Consider the following 19,517-nt stretch of genomic DNA (forward strand, 5'->3'; position numbering starts at 1 on the left):
ACAGGACCCCTCATTGTTAACTTGGTCCCCACATCCCATCTCTATGTGCTGTAAATGTTCATTATTAACTATCCTGTTCTCACTGATGTAAAAGAAGTGCTTATATCACTATTTTGCCTTTTTATCCATACCCAGAGATTTCTTGGATTTGCTTTGTCCTGTCCCCTTAATTTCCCACCAAAGGATTTCATGTAACCCTACTTACGTCTCCTCCTTTTATTCTAACATATAAATAAGCTGCAAAACTGCAATTCTCTGGAGATTTTGCTTCCTGGCAATTATTGTCAGTTTGGCACAAATAAACTCATAAAAATCCTCCACAGTTTCTTTAAAAAATATTCTCGACATTTCTTATGTCAACATATCCAAAAGGGCCTTACAGTGTAGGCCTCCCATAAATGGAATCTATGATGAGTGTTAGAGGACAGAAAGAGTTTGTCCACCTGGCACTAGCAAGGCCAAACACTAAACACTGAGAATCTCAGTAGAGAAATATTGGCTATTTTTATTATGAATGGTGCCATGTAGGAGAACTGGAAACTAATGCTCAAAAGCCCAAACTCCCTGATGATGTGTAGGTTACAGATTATATAGGGCAAAATCACAAGACACCATGGGTTAGGGGTTTGGGGTCCTGCTGGGAACTGACTGATTGGAGGTGAGGGAAGGGTAATAAATCATTTTTTTCAGCTTTTAAGGACGGTTCTGAGGTCTGTCCCAGTGTTCCTCTGTCTGGCTTCATGGGAAAGTAGTCAGCGGGTTATTCCACTTTAGGGCTCAGGAGCTGAAGCGTAAGATGTTATCTTTAGCTTGCTGGAGGTCCAGACCTTGTGATCATTGGTGAGGTCCTTGTGATCATTAGTCAGGCCTAGGCTGCTATCTCCTGCTGCCTCGGGGGTTGCTGATTGTGGGGGTGGGGAGGGAGCTAGCTCTCTCAGAATATATATATGGGAGAGATAGATATGATTTCTAGAGCTAGGATTTAAAGCTAAATTTAATCAAAGTCACAAGGACCCTTGGTTTCATGAGAAGGAGGAAGACTGGCACCATCTCTCAAGCATCAGCAAGGCATTAAAGCCACCCCATTCCCAAATAAAGGGAGTGGTTTTCCTCCAAGAACTTCCCTGTGTCTTTTAGTTTTCACAGAACTCAACCTGGCCTGTGCATGGATTTAGGTGAAATGGATCTGGGGAAATCAGGCTGTGCATATGTCAGAGGGAGAAAATGGGGACCCTGCTGCCCTGGAGGACAGCAGGACCAGGAAGTACTGGGAGAGGAGGGCTGGACCTCTGATTGCCCTTGGGGGTTTCTAGCGTTCTGCCTCAGAGCTTTTCGGCCTATCTCTGAATGTGGCATCAACTGAGCACCTCCTCTGAGCGAGGCTTGGGAGTAGGAAGTCCAGGAAGGTCTGGTCTGGCCAGTGCCACTTCCCCTCTCAGGGTTTGTTTCTTCCTTCACTAAAGGGGGCGGAAAATGAGTGGGAGGGTGGGGGGAAGTGTGGGGGCAGGTAGGGGTTTAGGGAGCGAAGATACTAGATGAGCTCTGGGGTCGCCTTCCACAGTCCCTTTGACAGCCTTGGCTTTGCAGAGCTGGTTTTCCTTCTCCCCATTCCCGCCCCACCCTTCCTGTCCCTCTCCACCCTCTCCCAGGGGAGGAGACAGAGCCCCTAGGAAAGGGGCCTCTTCCTTTCTCCCACCTACAGGGCAGGCCTCGCCCTTCCCAGTGCCAGGGAAGCCCGTCTCCTCCAGAAACTGGATATCAAGTCTCCTTCACCCAAACGCAGGCTTACCCTTTCCTTAAGTTTAAACTAAACCTTTTTCTTAGCAAGCAGTTTAAGTAATAATTCAAAAAGAAAACAAAAACACCCTGTCTCTATATCTTGTTACGTGCCGAACACCTTACGTACATTATTTCAATCAGTCATCACAAGAACCCTTTGGGGTGGGTGTCAGTTTGCCAACAAGAAAACTGGGCTAGGAGGAGGTTAAGCTACTAGACCAGGGCCACCAGGGAGCGGAGGCGCCCGCGGCCCACCCTCCACACGCCTTTCCCCCGGGCCTGCCCAGGGGTGGGCACACTGGTCGCCAGCGCCCTTCGGCCCAGCTCCTCCGCGTCCGCGGCCCGGGAGTCCCGCCATGCCCACGGCAGCGGGCTTTGGGGCGAGGCCTAGCGGCCCGAGCAAATAACCGGATTCTCAGTGCGTGGCCACAGTCACCCCGCCCAGCCCAGGGCCCGGGCACCAGCTCGCAGGGAAAGGCTGGCAGGTACCGGGTAGCAGTGCCCTGCGCGGCGCGGCGGGTGGGGACTCGGCTGAGCCCAGGGGTCGCCGGCGGTCGCCAGCGGCCACCCCGCTGGAGCCCGCGGGGAGCGCGGGGCGGGGCGGGGCCTTGCTGGGGGGGCGGGGCGGCCCGGGGTCAGCACTGGCGTGGGCGGGGCCAGGCCGGGGTCAGGGCCGAGCGAGGGCCGAAGTTCAGGACCCGGGCCTTCGCGGAGCCCCCAACAGGGGCGGGGCGGGACCGGGGCCGGAACCCGGAACGAGGCGGGGCCAGCATCGGAGATCGGGGCGGAGCCTGGGCCGGGGGGTCGGGGCGCGGTTGGGGACCCGGCGCACGGGGCGGGGCGGCAGCCCGGGGGGCGGGGGCGGAGCCCGGCCGGGGCGGGGCGGGAAGGCTTCACCCGGGCTCGGAGCAGGCGGGGAAGCGGTAGGGGGAGAAGGGGGAAGGCGGAGGGAGGAAGGGGAGGAAGGAGGGGACTTGGCAGCCTCCGCTCAGCTCCCGCCGAGCACCCACGCTTCGCGGCTCCGCTTTGCGCCCCTAACCCGGGCATGCGCCCCCCGAGCCCCTGGCCATCCAGCGCTCGCACCCGCCCCGGAGCCTCCCGAGAGCCGGCCGCGCAGGATGGGCGCCCTGGGTTCCACGCCGCCGCCGCTGCTGCTGCTCCTGCTGGGTAAGCCCGGCCCCTGCCCCGAGCCCCCAGCCCCGCCCGGCAGGTGCCTGCCGCCTGGCTCCCAGCCCGGCCAGCCTTCCCAACATCTCGGCGCCCCTTGCACCCCACTTCTTCGTCAGGGGCGCCTCCAGACCGCCCTGCTTATTCAAATCCTGGGGTCGCTGCGCCCAAATGCTGTGACTCTTCTCTGCCTCATACTCGGCTTCAGGCCCGCCCTGGGGTGCCCGCTCTGCGTGGGCAGCGTCTGCCGGTTTTCGTAATTGCCCCTAGTTGGCCAGAGGCCCAGGCGCCGGTTCTGCCCATGATCCTTGAAGTAATTGCCCTCATCCTCTGAGGTTACGCAGTTCATCGTCTGAGGTTGGGCGTAGTTCCCTCTCTCATCCCCAGTCTCCAACCTGGGCAGGGTCCCTCTGCCCCACTTCCCCGCCCTCAGGTGGCACTTGGCTCTGTAGCCTCCCACTGGTGGTCACACGCAGTTAGGCCCAGCTTTCCTGCCTCAGAAGAAACCAGGCTCCATGGAGACTGATGCTGGGATCTCCAAGCACCCTGTTTCTGTCCTGGTGGGTGTTCATGGCAGGGCCGCTGCTGCCTGGATGCATGAGGGCAGTGACGTTGGGGCTGTTTTCGGCATGAACTGAAGGGCTCCCTGTGGATGCCTGGGGAGGAGTATGGCATCAAGACAGTGAGACTGCCTGTACAGAGATGTTCAGGAGACTGAAGCCCTTGAAATAAGAGTGCAGTATGGGGGGTGAGGGTGAGGGTGAGGGTGGGGGTGGGGGTAGTCTTGCCACCAGGATTCGGAGCTGCCATAGTCCAGGCGCAGGCTGATTTAGCTCCAGCTGCCTTTTCTGGACCAGAGCTGCACAGTGGCACCAAGCAGAGTCTCCCTCTCCTGCATAGTTCCCTGGGCCCTATGGGAATAGAATGAGTCCTCTTATTGGGGCCCTGGGTGGGAGGCAGGGGGATGTCAGAGGGCCCTGTTGCCTAGCACTTGTCCCATTTCCCCCAGTGGGCAGTGTGGAGCAGAGAGGACCTCAAGGGAGGTAGAGAAGTGTGATGCACAGAGATGAAAGAGCCTGCCGGGCACTTACAGTCATTTTAAAGATGAGGAAAACGGAGTAACTTCCCTAGAGGACACATCTAGTGAGTGTTGGATCTAGGATTTGAACCCAGATCTGTCTGACTGCAAAGCAAGTCTCTGCTCTCCCTTCCCTCTCTGCTAACACAGAGGAGATGTGGCTGGGGAGAGAGCTGCCTGGCAGCTGGTTTCGTAAGGCAGTGGAGGTGACTTTCCCATGGGGATCTCCAAGCATCAGCAGTTGTGGAACCAGGAAGGTGGGAGGCGGCCTTCTGAGCAGAGTCTGCCTGGAGGCACTAGAAAGTGGAGGCTAGGAAAGGTGGAGGCTAGGAAAGGTGTCAACTCATACATCTTTGCCAGTACCTTGATTATAAAGCACCCTCAGACAGGGCCCTCCTGAGTCACACAGTCAGAATGGGAGCTGTTAGCTCTCAGTGTGGAAACTGAGGCCTGGGAAATGAAGGGACAAATCCAGGCCATATAGCTGGGGACAGGAATGGGGCTGACTCCCATTCTGCTCCCTAGCCAGGCTACCACAAGTTCTCCTAGTGACTCAGCCACAGGAAGAAGGGCAAGGAGCCTGCTCAGGTGGGAGAGTCAAGGGGAGTACTTTTGGAGGAGCTAGAAGACAGAGTTTGACCTCAGACTCAGCCCCTGAGGACAGGCCTTGGGGATGCCCCTGGGAATGACAGTCTGGTTGGTGAGGTCATCCCTTTAGGCCTTGCTTGCCTTGGAGCTCCCCATCTTCCTTTCTGGCTTTGTTTCTCTGCAGGGACATGTAGAAGATATCCAAGGACAGTGGGATCAGGCCAAGACAGTGTACGTCTGTCTTACCTTTCTCATGTGTAAAATGGAGGCAGGGGTCTGCCCCAGCCCTCTTTACATTCTGAGGTTCCATGAGCTTATCTAGTGTGGCTAGGATGGAAGGAAAGAAAGAGGAAGCTGAGCCCTCCAAACCCCTGGGAGTATCCACTGGGGCAATGTGGAGCCTGGGGGTTGGAGTAGAGTAGCTCAGTTGGTTAGAGCATGGTCTCATGGTCTTGATATGCCAAGGTTATGGGTTCCATCCCTGGTCAGGGCACATACAAGAATCAACCAATGAATGCATAAATAGGTGAAACAACTAATCGATGTTTCTCTCCCCTTTCCTCTGTCTCTAAAATAAATAAATAAAAATTTAAAATACACACACACACACAAAAGAAATGAGAGTTTTGGTCTCTCTTAGGAGAGAAAACTGGGAAGGGACAGCTGGGGGTTTCCTGTCTCTCTATGGAAAGGGCGTCACATATAAATGAATGCATACCATATGCAAATGAAGGCTTTTGTTAGGGAGTTGGGGGCGGTCATTGTGCATCAGCTGGGCCAGCCTCTGAGATTGGCAGGCACTGGGGGGAGGGGGGAATCTTCTGTCCCGAGAGGCCAGGGCAGAAGCTGGCTCTTGCCCCATCAGCCTCAGCTGCCTCTGCAGCCCTGTGGGGTGGGAGAAGCAGTGAGCTCATGGCACAGCTTGGGGGAGGGGGGCATTGTGTGGTGAGAAATGACTGGGTCTGTGCCCTGTTCAGCTTGGGCTACTGGCTCCATTGTCTGGAGTCCCCTGGCCCAGGTGACTTAGCTGAGCCAACCAGTCCTTTTGAGCAAGAATTTGCCTGCTCCTCTCAAACAAAGGAGGGGGACATGTGGTTTCAGAGTCCCTCAGGTAGAAGGCCCTGCTGATCAGGCCAGAGCAGGAACCACAGACATGAGAATGGGAGAGGGAATGCGGGGAGGGAATCAAGGTATAGCTGGAATCAGGAAATGGTTAAAACAGGAAGCAGAGGCTCCCCATTCTGCCCATAGGCTCTCTGCTTCTGGCTGGCCAGAAATGGGATATTTCTGGGTTCTGAAGCAAACTTGGCTATGTATCATTTTCTTGAGATCCGAGTGTCTTCTTTCCTTGTTCTCAACGTTCTTTTCCTGTTTTCAGAACATGGTCCAAGTGGCTTACTAACTTTCCCCAGGTTTTCTTTCCTTTCAGGAGCAGGGGCCAAGAATGGTGCAGGTAGTGGGGGGGATGCATAGGGATCCAGGCATTCCCAACTCCCCCTCTTCTTCCCTACAGGAGTTGGATGCTGTGCCCGGGAGGTGCTGGTCCCTGAGGGGCCGCTGTACCGCGTTGTTGGCACAGCCATCTCTATCTCCTGCAATGTCACTGGCTATGATGGCCCTGCCCAGCAGGACTTTGAGTGGTTCCTGTACAGACCTGAGGCCCCAGAGACTGCACTGGGCATTGTTAGTACCAGGGATGCCCAGTTCTCCTATGCTGTCTTTGGGCCCCGTGTGGCAGCCGGTGAGGTGCAGGTGCAGCGTCTGCGGGGTGATGCTGTGGTGCTCAACATCGCCCGCCTGCAGGCCCAAGATGCTGGAGTTTATGAGTGCTACACACCCTCCACCGACACCCGCTACCTGGGCAGCTACAGCGGCAAGGTGGAACTGAGAGGTACTGGGCCCGGGGAAGGCGTGGGGCCACCGCCCGCAAAAAAGGGCAGAAAGTCAGGCCAGGAGGGACCTATCTAATCACCCCTTAGGTTTTGCAGAAGAGGGCCTGAGGCCCAAAGAGGTCAAGTGACTTGCACAAAATCACCCAACAAGTTAGTGGCTGCTCTTCTTCCAGTCCACTGCTCTTCTTATTCCATTGAGCTACCTCCTGGGAGAGAAGAAGCACCGTTAGACTGTCCGATTCCCTCTCCATTCCCTCACAGGGTGAATCAATCCATTCCTGGAGATAGGATCCAGATCTGGAGGAGGAGGGGGGAAAGCAGAGGTGGGGTAGGAGGAGTAAGACCATGTGACGTTCTTGCTCTCTTAAGTTTCTTTGTCTTCTGAGAAGGAAGACAGAGCCTTCCTTCTGAGTATTTCCAACAGTGGTCAGTCCCAAACGTAAGGGTGAGTAGGCAATTGGCTGGTTCTGTGATATGCAGCAAGTGTTTATTGAGTGCCTGTTGTGTGCCCAGCACTGAGCTTGGCACCACTGAGTTGCAGAAGAAATAGTACACCATGAAATCTCCACCCTCTAGCAGCTCACAGTCTAAATAGGTTGTATGTAGGAAACAGTAACGAGGTCTACTAGCTCCCAGCCCTCCCTTCACGCCAGCTGTTCTCTCCAGTTCTTCCAGATGTGCTGCAGGTATCTGCTACCTCCCCAGGGCCCCGAGGCCGCCAGGCTCCGACCTCTCCCCCTCGCCTGATGGTGCACGAGGGGCAGGAGCTGGCGCTGGGCTGCCTGGCACGGACAAGCACGCAGAAGCACACACACCTGGCGGTGTCCTTTGGACGAGCCGTGCCTGAGGCACCCGTGGGGCGAGCAACTCTGCAGGAAGTGGTGGGGCTTCGGCCTGACCTGGCTGTGGAGGCTGGTGCTCCCTACGCTGAGCGGCTAGCTGCGGGGGAGCTGCGGCTGAGCAAGGAGGGAGCTGAGCGGTACCGCATGGTGGTGGGGGGCGCCCAGGCCGAGGATGCTGGCACCTACCACTGCACTGCCAGTGAGTGGATTCAGGATCCTGATGGTAGCTGGGCCCAGATCGCGGAGAAGAGGGCTGTCCTGGCCCATGTGGACGTGCAGACTCTGTGTAAGTACAGGGGCTGGGAGCCATGGTGTCTCATTGGGCACCATGGGCATCTGGGACACTAGATGGTCATTATCTGACCAGGGAGCCCACCTTTCCTCAAGTGAGCATCTCTTCCCTCTGTACCCATGATGGGTTTTCTCCGCTTAGAGTTGGAGTGGAGATAGGAGGGCCATGGCTGAGGGGCGAGTCAGGCCCCTGAGTGGGGGAGACATACTCCACGAGGGTCAGATGAGTGGCTTCGAAGTTGCTGCTGTCAAGGGAACTACAGCTGGGGAGTCAGGCCCTCCCTGCCCACTCCTGCCTCCATGACACCTCTTCCCCCTCCTGTGTTTCAGCCAGCCAGTTAGCAGTGGCAGTGGGGCCCGGTGAGCGTCGGATTGGCCCAGGGGAGCCCTTGGAACTGCTGTGCAATGTGTCAGGGGCACTGCCCCCGCCAGGCCATCATGCTGCATACTCTGTGGGCTGGGAGATGGCACCTGCAGGGGCACCTGGGCCTGGCCGCCTGGTAGCCCAGTTGGACACAGAGGGTGTGGGCAGCCTGGGCCCTGGCTACGAGGGCCGGCACATTGCCATGGAGAAGGTGGCATCCAGAACCTACCGGCTACGGCTGGAGGCTGCCCAGCCTGGCGATGCGGGCACCTACCGCTGCCTCGCCAAGGCCTATGTCCGAGGGTCTGGGGCCCGGCTTCGTGAAGCAGCCAGTGCCCGCTCCCGGCCCCTCCCTGTGCATGTGCGGGAGGAAGGTAAGAGGAGTGGGTTGGGCCTGTAGAACCCTTTTCCGTTACTATCCTCTCGCTCTCTCCATCAGCTGCCTCCATGCCTTAGTCTCCCACTCCTCTCCTAAGATTGTGGGGACGCCTTAAATTTCCTGGGGTGTTGCTTGGACAGCAGTCTAGACCGAATGCTCCCCCGCCCGCCCCGCCCCTTCACCCTCTGATCCCCTGGTCTTTGTTGTGCAGGTGTGGTGCTGGAGGCTGTGGCGTGGCTGGCAGGAGGCGCGGTGTACCGCGGGGAGACTGCCTCCCTGCTCTGCAACATCTCTGTGCGGGGTGGTCCCTCGGGGCTGCGGCTGGCCACCAGCTGGTGGGTGGAGCGATCTAAGGACCAGGAGCTGAGCGTGGCCCCTGCCCAGCTGGTGGGTGGCATGGGTCAGGATGGTGTGGCAAAGCTGGGGGTCAGACCTGGAGGAGGCCCTGTGAGCGTGGAGCTGGTGGGGCCCCGAAGCCATCGACTGAGACTACACAGCTTGGGGCCCGAGGATGAAGGTGTATACCACTGTGCCCCCAGCGCCTGGGTGCAGCATGCTGACTATAGCTGGTACCAGGTGGGCAGTGCCCGTTCAGGGCCTGTCACAGTCTACCCCTACCTGCATGGTGAGTGGCTCCCACCCTCCCCTCCTCACTCACCACCTTCCTCCAGCCCCATGCTCTAATGCTTCCCTTTCCACATGATCCTCCTACTGCTGGCCCCCCTTTCCCTCCGCATCACTTCCCACGGAGAGTCTTGAAAATCCAGCTCTTAGTCCTCCAGTGCCCATCTGCCCCAGGGTCCTTGGTGGAGGTTGACTTGAGTGCTGAGAAGGCAGGAGTGGGCTGGGAGATCTGTCTGTGATTAGGGGCGAGGTGGGTGCAGACAACTTGATAGAGAAGGTGCTGGTGCTTCGGGGAGACAGTGTGTGGGGCGCAGCGGCACCCCAGGCTGAACACCGCCATTCTCTCTCACCCAGCCCTGGACACCCTGCTTGTGCCCCTGCTGGTGGGTGCAGGGGTTGCCCTGGTCACCGGCGCCATCATCCTTAGCACCATCACCTGCTGCTTCATGAAGAGGCTGCGAAAACGATGATCCCTTGCGCGCCTCCTGCCCAGGTGAGGGAAGGGACCCCCAGCCTTTACCTTCTCAAGCTGAGGTGCGCTGCCTGAGGAGGGGCCGGCTCCCAGCTCCCTGCAGGATCCTGTTCACGGGCGAGGGCGGGAGGGAGCCCCACTCAGGGCTTTCCTTCGCCCACTCCACTCTCTCTCCAGCTCTCACAGGTGTGACTGTCTTCCAGCCCAGCTCCAAGCCCACCTCCGGTTGCCCGGATACCGTCTCCCTCGGTCTGCCCTTCCTTTAATTTATTTGACCTATCCCCACTCAGTGGGGGGGCATGGTCCCCATTCCCTCCTCCTTCCTTCCTGGTTCCTCCCTCTGGCTTTCTGTTCTTGATCTCATACCCAGCCTGTAGGGAGGCCTTCCCTGTCCTAGAATTAGTTTTTCTAAAATATGAATAAACTTGTTTTATAAAATCTAGGGCTGGCTGAGTCTTCCCTGCCATCAGGCTATAAAAGGGGCTGGGGGGTGTGACAGGGAGGTTGTTGGGGGTGACAACCTATTCTGGATGACCCAGGCTTCTCTTCCCACCACAAACACCATCTGGCCCCCGTGGGCTGTGCCACCCACCCCCGGAAGGGTCCCATCTGCTGCCTAGCTGTCAGTGCTGAGCTGGTTCCTACTGGGACTCCTACTCAGGGAGGGGAGCCCAGAAGGGAGGGTCCCATCTCGGCCTCTCCTAGGTTGCAGCGCAGACCTCCAGGGGCCGGTGCCCCTTCTGAGTTCTCGGCACCACTCTGCACTTCATTCTGCTGGTCCCGGCACATCTTGGACCTGACTCCTCCCACTGGCCCTGGGGCCTCAGCCTTTTCCTCCCCATCTTCATTCTGTCTGACAGCGCAGAACAGAAGCCCCAGAACACAGCCCTGCCTGGGTGGTGGCTACACAGCAGTCAGGGGAGGGAGGTCTGTGTGTCCCGAGCCCCAGGATACACCCACTCTCACAGCCTGCAAGCACCCCGCCCCCTAGGCCTTGCCTCACCCTCATCTAAGGGTTTAATCTTAGAATTCTTACTGCACCACCTTAAGAGGCACCCAGCCTACCTCTGTCTTCTTTTTAATTGTTATATAGGTATATAATTTTTTTCCAGTCTACCTCTTTCAATTCAGTTATTTAAACATTTATTGAGCATTACTAGTTTGCTAAGTGTTTTTATGGATGGGGAAACTGAGGCCCAGAGAAGTCATGTGACTTACCCAGAATTATAGAGCTAATTAGTGACAGTGTTGGGACTATTACTTAGGTCTCCTGACTTTGCACTGTACCCAGTGGTGCCCTGAGTGGTGAGGAAAGGTGTGGTGGGGCCTCAGTGACTTCCATCCAGCCTCAGTTTCTCTGCCCGTTCACTTGCAATGGATTAACTACTGTGTGAGTGTGTGTGTGGATACAGACAGCCCACTCCCTCCTGTACAGACTCCAGCTTTTTCACTGAGTTAAACCAAAATGACTCTCCATCCTGCATCCCAACATTTGTTCTTCAGGTGACTCTAGGGTTCCGGGATCTCATCTCTGATGGTCACTCAGGTGGCCCTGTGACCTAAGGCAAAGACGTCCTCTCTGAGTAGACCCAAACTGGCATGGACTTCTCTGGGACCCACATTTCTGCTTCTAGGAGGCACAGGTCCCATAGGACCTCAGCTTCCCAGCCTGGAATGGAGCAGATTGGAGTGTTTTCCCATAGACTTTTATTCAAGGACACGAGTGGGGTGTAGCCAGTGTCAGAGAGCATGCTTGCTTGGGCACACACTTTTCTCTCAGGAGGCCAGCCTCAGGTCCCCAGTAACTACTTCTCAACTTGCTGTTGCTCCCCCCTTGCCCCTCCTGGAGGGTACCCTTGGTGGCTGGGATGATGGGGCAAGGGGGTGGCCGTGGAGTGGGAATAGCATCTGTAGGGGCTCCTGTCCCAGCTGGGCAGACCACAGGCCACAGACACAGCCAGATGTTGGATGCCTCGCTTCTCTCACATTCTTTCCCACATTTAATCCTGCCTCCGAAGTCCTACAAGGGTGTATCTGGTGTGTTTGTTGTAGCGTCTTTGCTGCAAGCACTTTTGCCCGAAGCATTTTCAATGCATAACTAACAGGCCATAAGGCAATTTTGCTGTGAGAGGGATAAAATAGCTGTTTGACAGTTTTTTGGGGGGAGGGGGTGTTTTTTGGTTTGGTTTCATTTCTCCATATACAAATCAATCACTTTCAGCAGACTTAATGTATTTAAGCTAGTTGTCATTCTGGTTTCATTTCTCCATTCATCAAGTTCTTGCAATATTTCCATTTTTATATTATATATAAATCTTAGCTAGTTTCCATAATTGTCTATACAGTGATGAGTAGACAGGGTGCTGGTCTTAAAATAGTAAGCATTTCTTCCAGATGACGATGATTTGCCCCAAGAGTTAGTTTCTTATTTTGAAAGACTACATTGTGGGGAGAAAGAGAGGCCAAAGTCCTTCTTTGAAGGTGCAGAGTTGAATCCATATTTCCCATAGAACTAAGACAACCACACACAAAAAATCGGTGATTTGTGCAGTACTGTCATGAGTCGGCACACTTTTTAAATGTATTCGAATACCTTGTTTTTCACAATAAAGTCTTTTATTTTTTCCATCACCTTTTATCCCCTCTATGCCCTTTAATCGCCTTCTTTTTAATGACAAAATTGCCTTATAGCCAATCAGTTATGTGGTGAAAATGTTCGCAGCAAAAATGCCTGCAGCAAAAATGCCTGCATCAAAGATACTACTGTGAAAGTAAGAACCTACAGGGGATTCCCTCCTTTGCCACTGTCTGCTGTAGCTCCCACCATCTCCCCAGAAATCTCCTCAAGGCCTCCTGACTGCCTCCTCCTATCTGAATTGCCTACTTATCTTCCCCAAACACTCTCTCTAGTTGTCACTGCCCTATTTCCACTGATGCGTGAGTTCCCGGGCCCAGAGTTAAACTCATCAGCCCTGGTACCCTTTCCCTACACACGACTCCACCCTTTATGTTTCAGTCTCCACCCCACGATTCCTCAGCTTCTCAGCTTGGGTGCCCCCTCTCCAGGTCTTCTCTTAGAGCAGTCGTTCTCAAACAAGGGTCCCCATTCCAGCAGTGTCAGCATGACCTGGGAACCTGTTAGAAGTGCACATGTTTGGTCTCCACCTCAGACCTTTTGGGTCAGAAGCTCTGGGAAGGGGGCCGCAGTCTGTTTCCACAAGCCCTCCAGGTGACTCTGATGCTCACTCAAGTGTTCCAGCTGATGGCTTGGCTCATTCCCTGTGCCACGCTCAATCCCCAGCTTTCTGATTACCAAACCCTTCTACCCCTGCTCAGAGAGACTGCTCAGGTTCTCACTTTGAAACAGTTGCTATGGGCATACTTCTCTGTGTTTCCCATGAGCACTATATTACGAGATAGGAAATGGGTCTCTGTCCACCCCCTATGTGCCTGGTTCAGTGCTCTATACCCAATGTCACCCAATGAACGATATGAATGACTCCCTCTCACTGTGCCCCAAGACTAATTCTGCTTTCCCAAAGGCCCCTGTGTCCCAAATCTAGTGAACCTACCTCTCAGTCTCTCCCTGGCCCTCTTCCTCCTCAGAACCTCTCTCCCCTCCTATATCTGCAGAGGTACTTATGAAATCCCACTCCTCTGTCAGAAAGCAGCGCTCCTTTCCCAGGAACCCAGCTCTGAGCGCTCCCTGCTCCCTACTTCCCGTTTCCCTGAGCAATAGACAGTCACTGGCACCCTGCTGAGCCACCCCTACAGCGTCTCCTCTGCCCGCCCAGCCCGGCAGTGGTGGGGCTGGAGCTGGGAGGACACCCTCCTCACCTCTGCCCGCCTCCCCCCAGCTTTCTCTCCTCTGGGCCAGCGGGGGCTACTGTCCAGTGAGCCGGGTGTGTCAAACCTGGGGAAGCTGGCTCAGGAGGTGAGCGGGGACTAAAATCCAGCCGACACTCTGTGCCCCGAGCCACTCTCCCTGGTCTGGGGTGGCGTCAGTCTGGAGGAAAAGGGTGCCTTTTTAGAATTTGTACAAAGATGCTCTAGGGGTTAGCAGCAGCCCTGAGTGCACCACCTGTCTTTCCGTCCGTTTACTTATCCACCAGCTGTCTATCAGCTTCCATCTTCCCGTCCAGTCCACCTAATTCCATCCTTCTGTCCATCCATCCACCCATGAACAGAGATGTGAAGGTCAAACATAGACGGGCCGGTAAGTTCACTCACCCCCACCCTCCATTCTCCTGAAATCAGGACCCCTCCCTTGCACATTGGATCCTGGACTCGAGATTCTGAGGGGCCTCTCCAGCCTCAGCCCATTCCAGGGACCTCACCGGATTCCCTCTCTGCCTCCAATATCCAGCGCCCTAGGTACCTGCGTCTGGTCCTGCCACAGGGGAGAAACTGTCATACCTTAGACTCACTCTCTGGTGGTGGCAGGCAGCCATTCTGCCCCTTGTCAGCCTCAGCCTCTTCCCCTGCCCCCTCCCCTGCCCCCTCCCTCGCCCCCTCTTCCTCGACTTTTTCATCCAGCTGGCTGGGTATAGACCAGTAGAGATGGGCGTCAAGGCGGGCTGCTGCCTCAGCCAGCTCCCGGGCGCTGCACGAGGGTGTGGGCACCTCAAAAGTTTGGTGGAAGCTGGCATAGTCCACCTCGTAGAAGCCATCCTCCAGGGTCAGCACCGATGTGAAGCGGTGGCCCCACAGCACCTCGTCCACCAGGTAGGAGCTCCGAGCTTGGCATGTCATTCCTGGGGGGAGGGGCACGGGTCAGGGGGATCCCAGCCCCAGGCTTCCCTCTCCCGCCTCAGCCCTATTCCCAGCACCCTTCCTTATATCCCTCCCCACCCCCTTTTGGTCCAGCCCACTTTCTTCCAGTACTTGCTCAGTTCTCTCATCTCTTGGCCATTTGTACAACTCTTCATCTCCAACCCACTCTCTCCCTGCCTCTCCGCTGAAGATACCAATCAGAGAAGCTTAACCTTAAAATTGATCTTGAGGATCATCTAGTCCAACTTCCCTCTCCATACAGGGCTCCCCTGGAGCATTCTCACTTGTGGGCATCTGGCTTGTACTTGATTACCTCCCAGAATTGAGAGCTCACCACCTCACAAGGTGCCCACTCCTTTGCAGGATGACTCTAACAGCTCAGTTCTTTATACAGAGCTAAAATCTGCCTCCCTGGATTTTCACCCTTTGGTTTCACTCCTCTGCCATATGACACCCCTTCAAGTATCTGAAAAGAGGAGTCTCAGGTTCCATCATGTCTTCTCTTTTTCAGGCTGAACATCCCTGTCACCTTCCCGCATTCCTCATGTGACCTGGCTTTCCAAAATTTTATTTTCTTGGCTGTAAATCAGAATGGCCAAGGAAGATCCTTTAAGTATTTTGTGATAAGTACTCCAATCGGGCCTGATCCTTGCACAGAGAGGGCTTACCACCTCTCTCTTCTGGCCATCCTGCTGTAGCTAATGGGGCCCAAGATTACATTATATAAACATTTTGGAGGCTGTAACACATTGCCATGACATTAAGCCTGTGGCCAACTAAAACCCCCAGTTCTTTCTCACCAGGGCTCTTCCATGCTGTGCTTACATAAGTGATTTTTTTTAAAAGCCTAAATGTAGACTTTTATATTTACTCCTTTTAAATGTCACCTTGTTGGATTTTGGCTCATTATACTTGCTTTTCAAAAGCATTTTGGATTCTCACTCTCACACCCAAAATAATACCATCCTTTCCAGTTTTGTTGCTTTTAAAAAGCCAGACACCCATCCCTATCTTCTCCACCCCACCCTCCTTGCCCTGGACCTGTGTCTTGTTCTCCCTCTCAGGTGGCACCCCCCCAGGGCAAGAGGTTCTCCTCCTACCCCAGGGTCTCTCCTATCCACCTCAGCCCATGTTCACCTCAGAGCAAGGGGGAGAAGAAGGGTAAACGTCAGCTAACCAGAGACTGGCTCTCACCATGGCAAGCCCCACACTGAGGCATTTTAGGGTCACTGGTGTCCTTCGTTCCTTTGAGGAAGGCTGGAATAGGAAGAATCCAGTGAGGCAGAAGAAGGGGCCAAGGGACGCTGGGGACAGAGGGCTGAGATGAAGAGAAAGGCTGGGTACAAAGGGAGAAGAGGGAACATCTCTGTAAGGGAGGGGCTGCCTCAGGTACTGGCAAAATGAAGCTGGAGGGATAGAGACAGAAAGGGGTGGGGTGAGTGGGGGAGGGAAAGAGCTAGGAGAGTCCTGGGGGCGGTTAAGAGGGAAAATGGGAACAGTGAGGCAGAGGGTGGCGTGTCGGGCCAGGAGGGGGTTTGAGGGCGAGGCTTGTGGGAGAAGCCAGCAGAGTGCAAAAGCTCTGACAACAGTGGCAGGAGCTGCCCGGGCCTTTGGTTACCCACCTGCAGTTTTCTAACCCTCCCCCCACTCCTAGACCTCAAGTCCCGAAGGACCTCATTGGCTGCCCCACCCGGGCTTTTCCACCTGCTCCCCAGCCCTTGGCTGTGGAAGCCTGGGTGGGAAGCACTGACGTCACAGGTGCACTGCCGGTTCCTCCTGGGAAGCAACCAGAAGTGCCAGGAGCCTCTATTTCCCTGCTCAGTGGAAGTTCAGCAGCTTTGGATGGGTGGGGAAACTGAGGCAGAGGTGAGACCAGGCACCCACCTCTCCTTAAAGTGCAGCCTAGGAATAACTCAGGCCATGGAAAAACGCTCGCCACCAGATTCCAGGGGCCTGGGCCTCTCTGAATGGCAAACACCGGGAACCTACCCCCCTGTCCGACCTGCACCACCGATCCCTGCAGCCAGGCTGCCCGGCCTCTGCAGGCGCGGCCGCCCCCTGGCTTATGGCTGTGGACAACCTACCCAACCTTCGGCTGGGACAAGCTCCTCTCTGAGAAAACGAGCACGGTAACAGGCAATTGCCGTCGTGGGCTCTCCTTACGGCCGGGAACCCGGAGGTTTAAGGTGCTCGGGGCGCTGGGTGGGTGAGCGGCAGCTGTGACTAGTCCTGTCCCCTTTTCCCGGAGGCTCCGACCGCTCGGCCCAGGGCCCCAGCTTTCTCTGGCCTCTCTGCGGGGTCACTCTGCTCAGGCGCCCGCCCCAGCCGGGGTCCCCCTGCAGCCTCGCTCTCCGACCGCCGCCAGGTTCCGGGTGCACCGTCTCCGGGCGCCCGGCCGCCGCGCCCACCCCGCCCCCGCCCCCGCGCCCCCCCCGCGCCCGCCCCGCCCCCCGCCGCGCCCCCCCCCGCCCCCGCGCCCCCCCCCCCGCGGGCCGCACCCGTGGCTTCCACCATGCCCTCCAGGATGACCACAATCTCGAAGTCGTCCCTCTCGAGGGCGCGGCGCGACGCCTCCCAGAAGGGGCTGGCGGCGTCGATCTCGTGGCTGATGACCAGCGGCGACACGAGGAAGAGGCGGTCGTCGCCCGTGTCGAAGCCCACGCTGAGGTCGGTCTGGTGCAGCGGGATGAACTCCCCCTCCAGCGTCTGGCGCGAGCGGATGAGCTTGGCGCGGATGGAGGCCTCCACGATGTGCGAGGAGCGCAGGTCGCCCACGCGGAACATGAGGCAGAGGCGGCCGTCGCGCAGCGACACCACGGCGTGCGAGGAGAAGACGAGCGTGGCCGCGCGCTTGTTGGGCTGCGAGATCTTGACGAACATGCAGCCCACCATGAAGGCGTTCACCATGGAGCCCAGGATGGCCTGCAGCAGCAGCAGCACGATGCCCTCGGGGCACTGGTCGGTGATGACGCGGTGCCCGTAGCCGATGGTGGTCTCCGTCTCGATGGAGAAGAGGAAGGCGGCCACGAAGCCGTTGAGGTTGTTGACGCAGGGCGTCCAGGCCGCGTCCTCCAGGTGCTCCAGGTCGCCGCGGCCGTAGGCGATGAGCCACCAGATGGCGCCGAAGAAGAGCCAGGTGAGCGCGTAGGCGAGCACGAAGAAGAGCAGGCTGAGGCGCCACTGCAGGTCCACGAGCGTGGTGAACAGGTCGGTCAGGTAGCGGTAGGTCTCGCGCACGTTGCCCTGCTGCACGTTGCACCGGCCGTCCTTCTCCACGTAGCGCTGGCGGCCGCGGCGCCGCGGCGGCTGCTCGGGGCCCGCGCCCGGGGCCGCGCCCTCCTGCGCCATGGCGGCGGCGGCGCCGGGGTCCGCGCGGCCGCGGGGCGCCTCCCCTGGGCGGCGGCGCGGCTCCTGCGGGACGGAGAAGACGGAGCCCGTTCACCGACCCGCGCGAGAGGCAGAGGCAGCCGGGCCCGCGCCGGGCGCTGGGGAGCCCGAGCGAGGCCCTTCGCGCCCCTTGGCCTCAGTCTCCACGTCAGTGGAATGGGAGCGACACGGGCAAAACGCGCTGCTCCCCCGGCTCCCAGAAGCGTGAGGATCGGCCGGGACAGCACCATCCGAGTGTGATGGTTGCTTTCAGGGGAAGGCGGTACCGGAGACCTTGGCCCTCCCGCCTCTCTCGAGGTGTGCGGCACTGCACGGGCATCCCAGGGCAAAAGGCCCAGGCCGGGGCAGTTTCCTGCAAGCATTGGACTGGGCTCCTTGGAGGCGGGCAGTTAACCTCCGTGCTCACCAGCAGCGATCTTCAACCTTTTTCATCTCATGGCACACACCAGCTAATTACTAAAATGCTACAACACGCCAGAAGGTATATATTTTTGCCAACCTGACCAAAAAAAAAAAAAAAAGGTATAATTTTGATTCATTGACACCGGACGGCTATTGTCATGTTGGCTGTTGTCATTTTTTTATTTGACAATCAAAGGGAAGAGAGGGCAGTGCCTGTAGCGAAATAGTCATAGCTTGCGTGTTTTAAAAAATGCTTGCAGCGCACCAGTGTGCCGTGCATTATGGATTGAAAATCGCTGCTCCACTGCAGCCCCTCCCTAGCTATTGCCAGGTCAGTCCCCTCATCTCTGTTCACAGTTCATTCTAACCATAACCAGGCTCTTCTGAAGTTCCCCTCGAGACTGACACACAGAAAGTCTCTCCCAGCTCCTTCCCCCCTGGCCCTCACTTACTCTCTCCCCACCCACATCTTACTCCTCCCAGCAAGCTTACAAAGGAGAAATGGAAGTGGTGGAGAGTGGGAGAAAAATCTCCAGTGAGCAAGTCCCCACACTAGGAAATTCCTACTGGAAACCCCCGCCCTGAGCACTAACCATGCTCATTGCTGCTGTAGAATAACCCCATTTTTCTTGGGTTCTTTCCACAGTGGAGACAGCCTGAAAATGGCCCAGAGGATTAGAGGACATGCCACCAACACAGATGCCCGGGGTAAAGGAAGAGCAAAGTTCATCAGGAGTTAGGCTTGTATCCCTCTGCTCTCCTGTTCTTTGTGAGATGTAATTAACTAGGTCCAGTGAAGCACTAAGCACCCACATTTACCTCCCCCTTCCCTCCAGCTCTTTCCCCACAACATCCTACCTCCCACTGACCATGCTAACACCCCTCCACCCCCACATGCCCCAAAGCTCACATTCCAAGAGAAGCCCACCTGATTTTGCCTCAGATTCTTGCTCTGGAGGGAGCTCTCTGAGTTGCAGCCTGCCCCGAGAGAGAGATCCAGGGACCTCCCCCAGGCACCCAGGGGCCCCTAGGAGATGTGGACCACACCAGGGAAGGTTTAGAATAAGGATTTGAGACTACTTAACCTATCTTTCTTCCCGGAAATCATCCTTTCCCAGACTTCAAGGAAACCTGAGTTGTCTGGACTGGGGTTTGGAGGAGAGGAGTGTGACATGAGGATCACAGATGGCCTGTATGTTTGACCAGGTCCTGAGGAGAGACAATCTGGATATGTAAATATGTAATCCCAAACCCAGCGCTTCAGAATTTAAGTTCTGGACTGAGGTACTCTGCAGCTAGACCTTTGGAGGCCGTGTGTGTGTGTGTGTGTGTGTGTGTGTGTGTGTGTGTGTATTGAGACTGGAGGAGAAACCAACACAAGATATCTTAGAGCTTAGGGGCACTCCCCAAATTTATTTTCCAGGAGGAGTCAGGGGACACAGGGTCTAGGAGCCCCAAAGCAATGGCAGATTACGGTGT

General features: G+C 56.4%; 2 protein-coding genes across 3 annotated transcripts; one reads left to right on the forward strand and one right to left on the reverse strand.

The window, feature by feature from the left end:
* Positions 1–2,664: 2,664 nt before the first annotated feature.
* IGSF8 (immunoglobulin superfamily member 8) lies at positions 2,665–9,919 on the forward strand. 2 transcript variants are annotated; one of them, XM_081120688.1, is made up of 7 exons: positions 2,665–2,946; positions 6,126–6,503; positions 7,171–7,632; positions 7,968–8,375; positions 8,592–9,005; positions 9,359–9,497; positions 9,654–9,919. In XM_081120688.1, exons 1-6 carry the CDS (start codon positions 2,898–2,900, stop codon positions 9,472–9,474), a joined length of 1,827 nt encoding a protein of 608 aa, XP_080976814.1. In that variant the 5' UTR covers positions 2,665–2,897; the 3' UTR covers positions 9,475–9,497; positions 9,654–9,919. The 2 variants fall into 2 exon arrangements, with proteins under 2 accessions (XP_080976814.1, XP_080976815.1); XM_081120689.1 differs by having other exon boundaries at positions 2,809–2,946; positions 6,129–6,503.
* Positions 9,920–12,078: 2,159 nt separating this feature from the next.
* Positions 12,079–17,600, reverse strand: KCNJ9 (potassium inwardly rectifying channel subfamily J member 9). Its single transcript, XM_081121594.1, has 2 exons — positions 16,748–17,600; positions 12,079–14,230 (listed from the first exon to the last, which is right to left on the reverse strand). Exons 1-2 carry the CDS (start codon positions 17,595–17,597, stop codon positions 13,887–13,889), a joined length of 1,194 nt encoding a protein of 397 aa, XP_080977720.1. The 5' UTR covers positions 17,598–17,600; the 3' UTR covers positions 12,079–13,886.
* Positions 17,601–19,517: the final 1,917 nt, after the last annotated feature.

Source organism: Miniopterus schreibersii, assembly GCF_964146895.1.
Source record: "Miniopterus schreibersii genome assembly, chromosome: 19".
Classification (NCBI taxonomy): Eukaryota; Metazoa; Chordata; class Mammalia; order Chiroptera; family Miniopteridae; genus Miniopterus; species Miniopterus schreibersii.

Coding starts and splice junctions, on each gene's coding strand:
- IGSF8 (XM_081120688.1), top strand. CDS start 2,898: ATGGGCGCCCTGGGTTCCACGCCGCCGCCGCTGCTGCTGCTCCTGCTG. Junction 6,504..7,170: donor CGGCAAGGTGGAACTGAGAG/GTACTGGGCCCG, acceptor TGTTCTCTCCAG/TTCTTCCAGATGTGCTGCAG. Junction 9,006..9,358: donor AGTCTACCCCTACCTGCATG/GTGAGTGGCTCC, acceptor TCTCTCACCCAG/CCCTGGACACCCTGCTTGTG.
- KCNJ9 (XM_081121594.1), bottom strand. CDS start 17,597: ATGGCGCAGGAGGGCGCGGCCCCGGGCGCGGGCCCCGAGCAGCCGCCG. Junction 14,231..16,747: donor GGGCATGGTGGAAGCCACGG/GTGCGGCCCGCG, acceptor CCCTCCCCCCAG/GAATGACATGCCAAGCTCGG.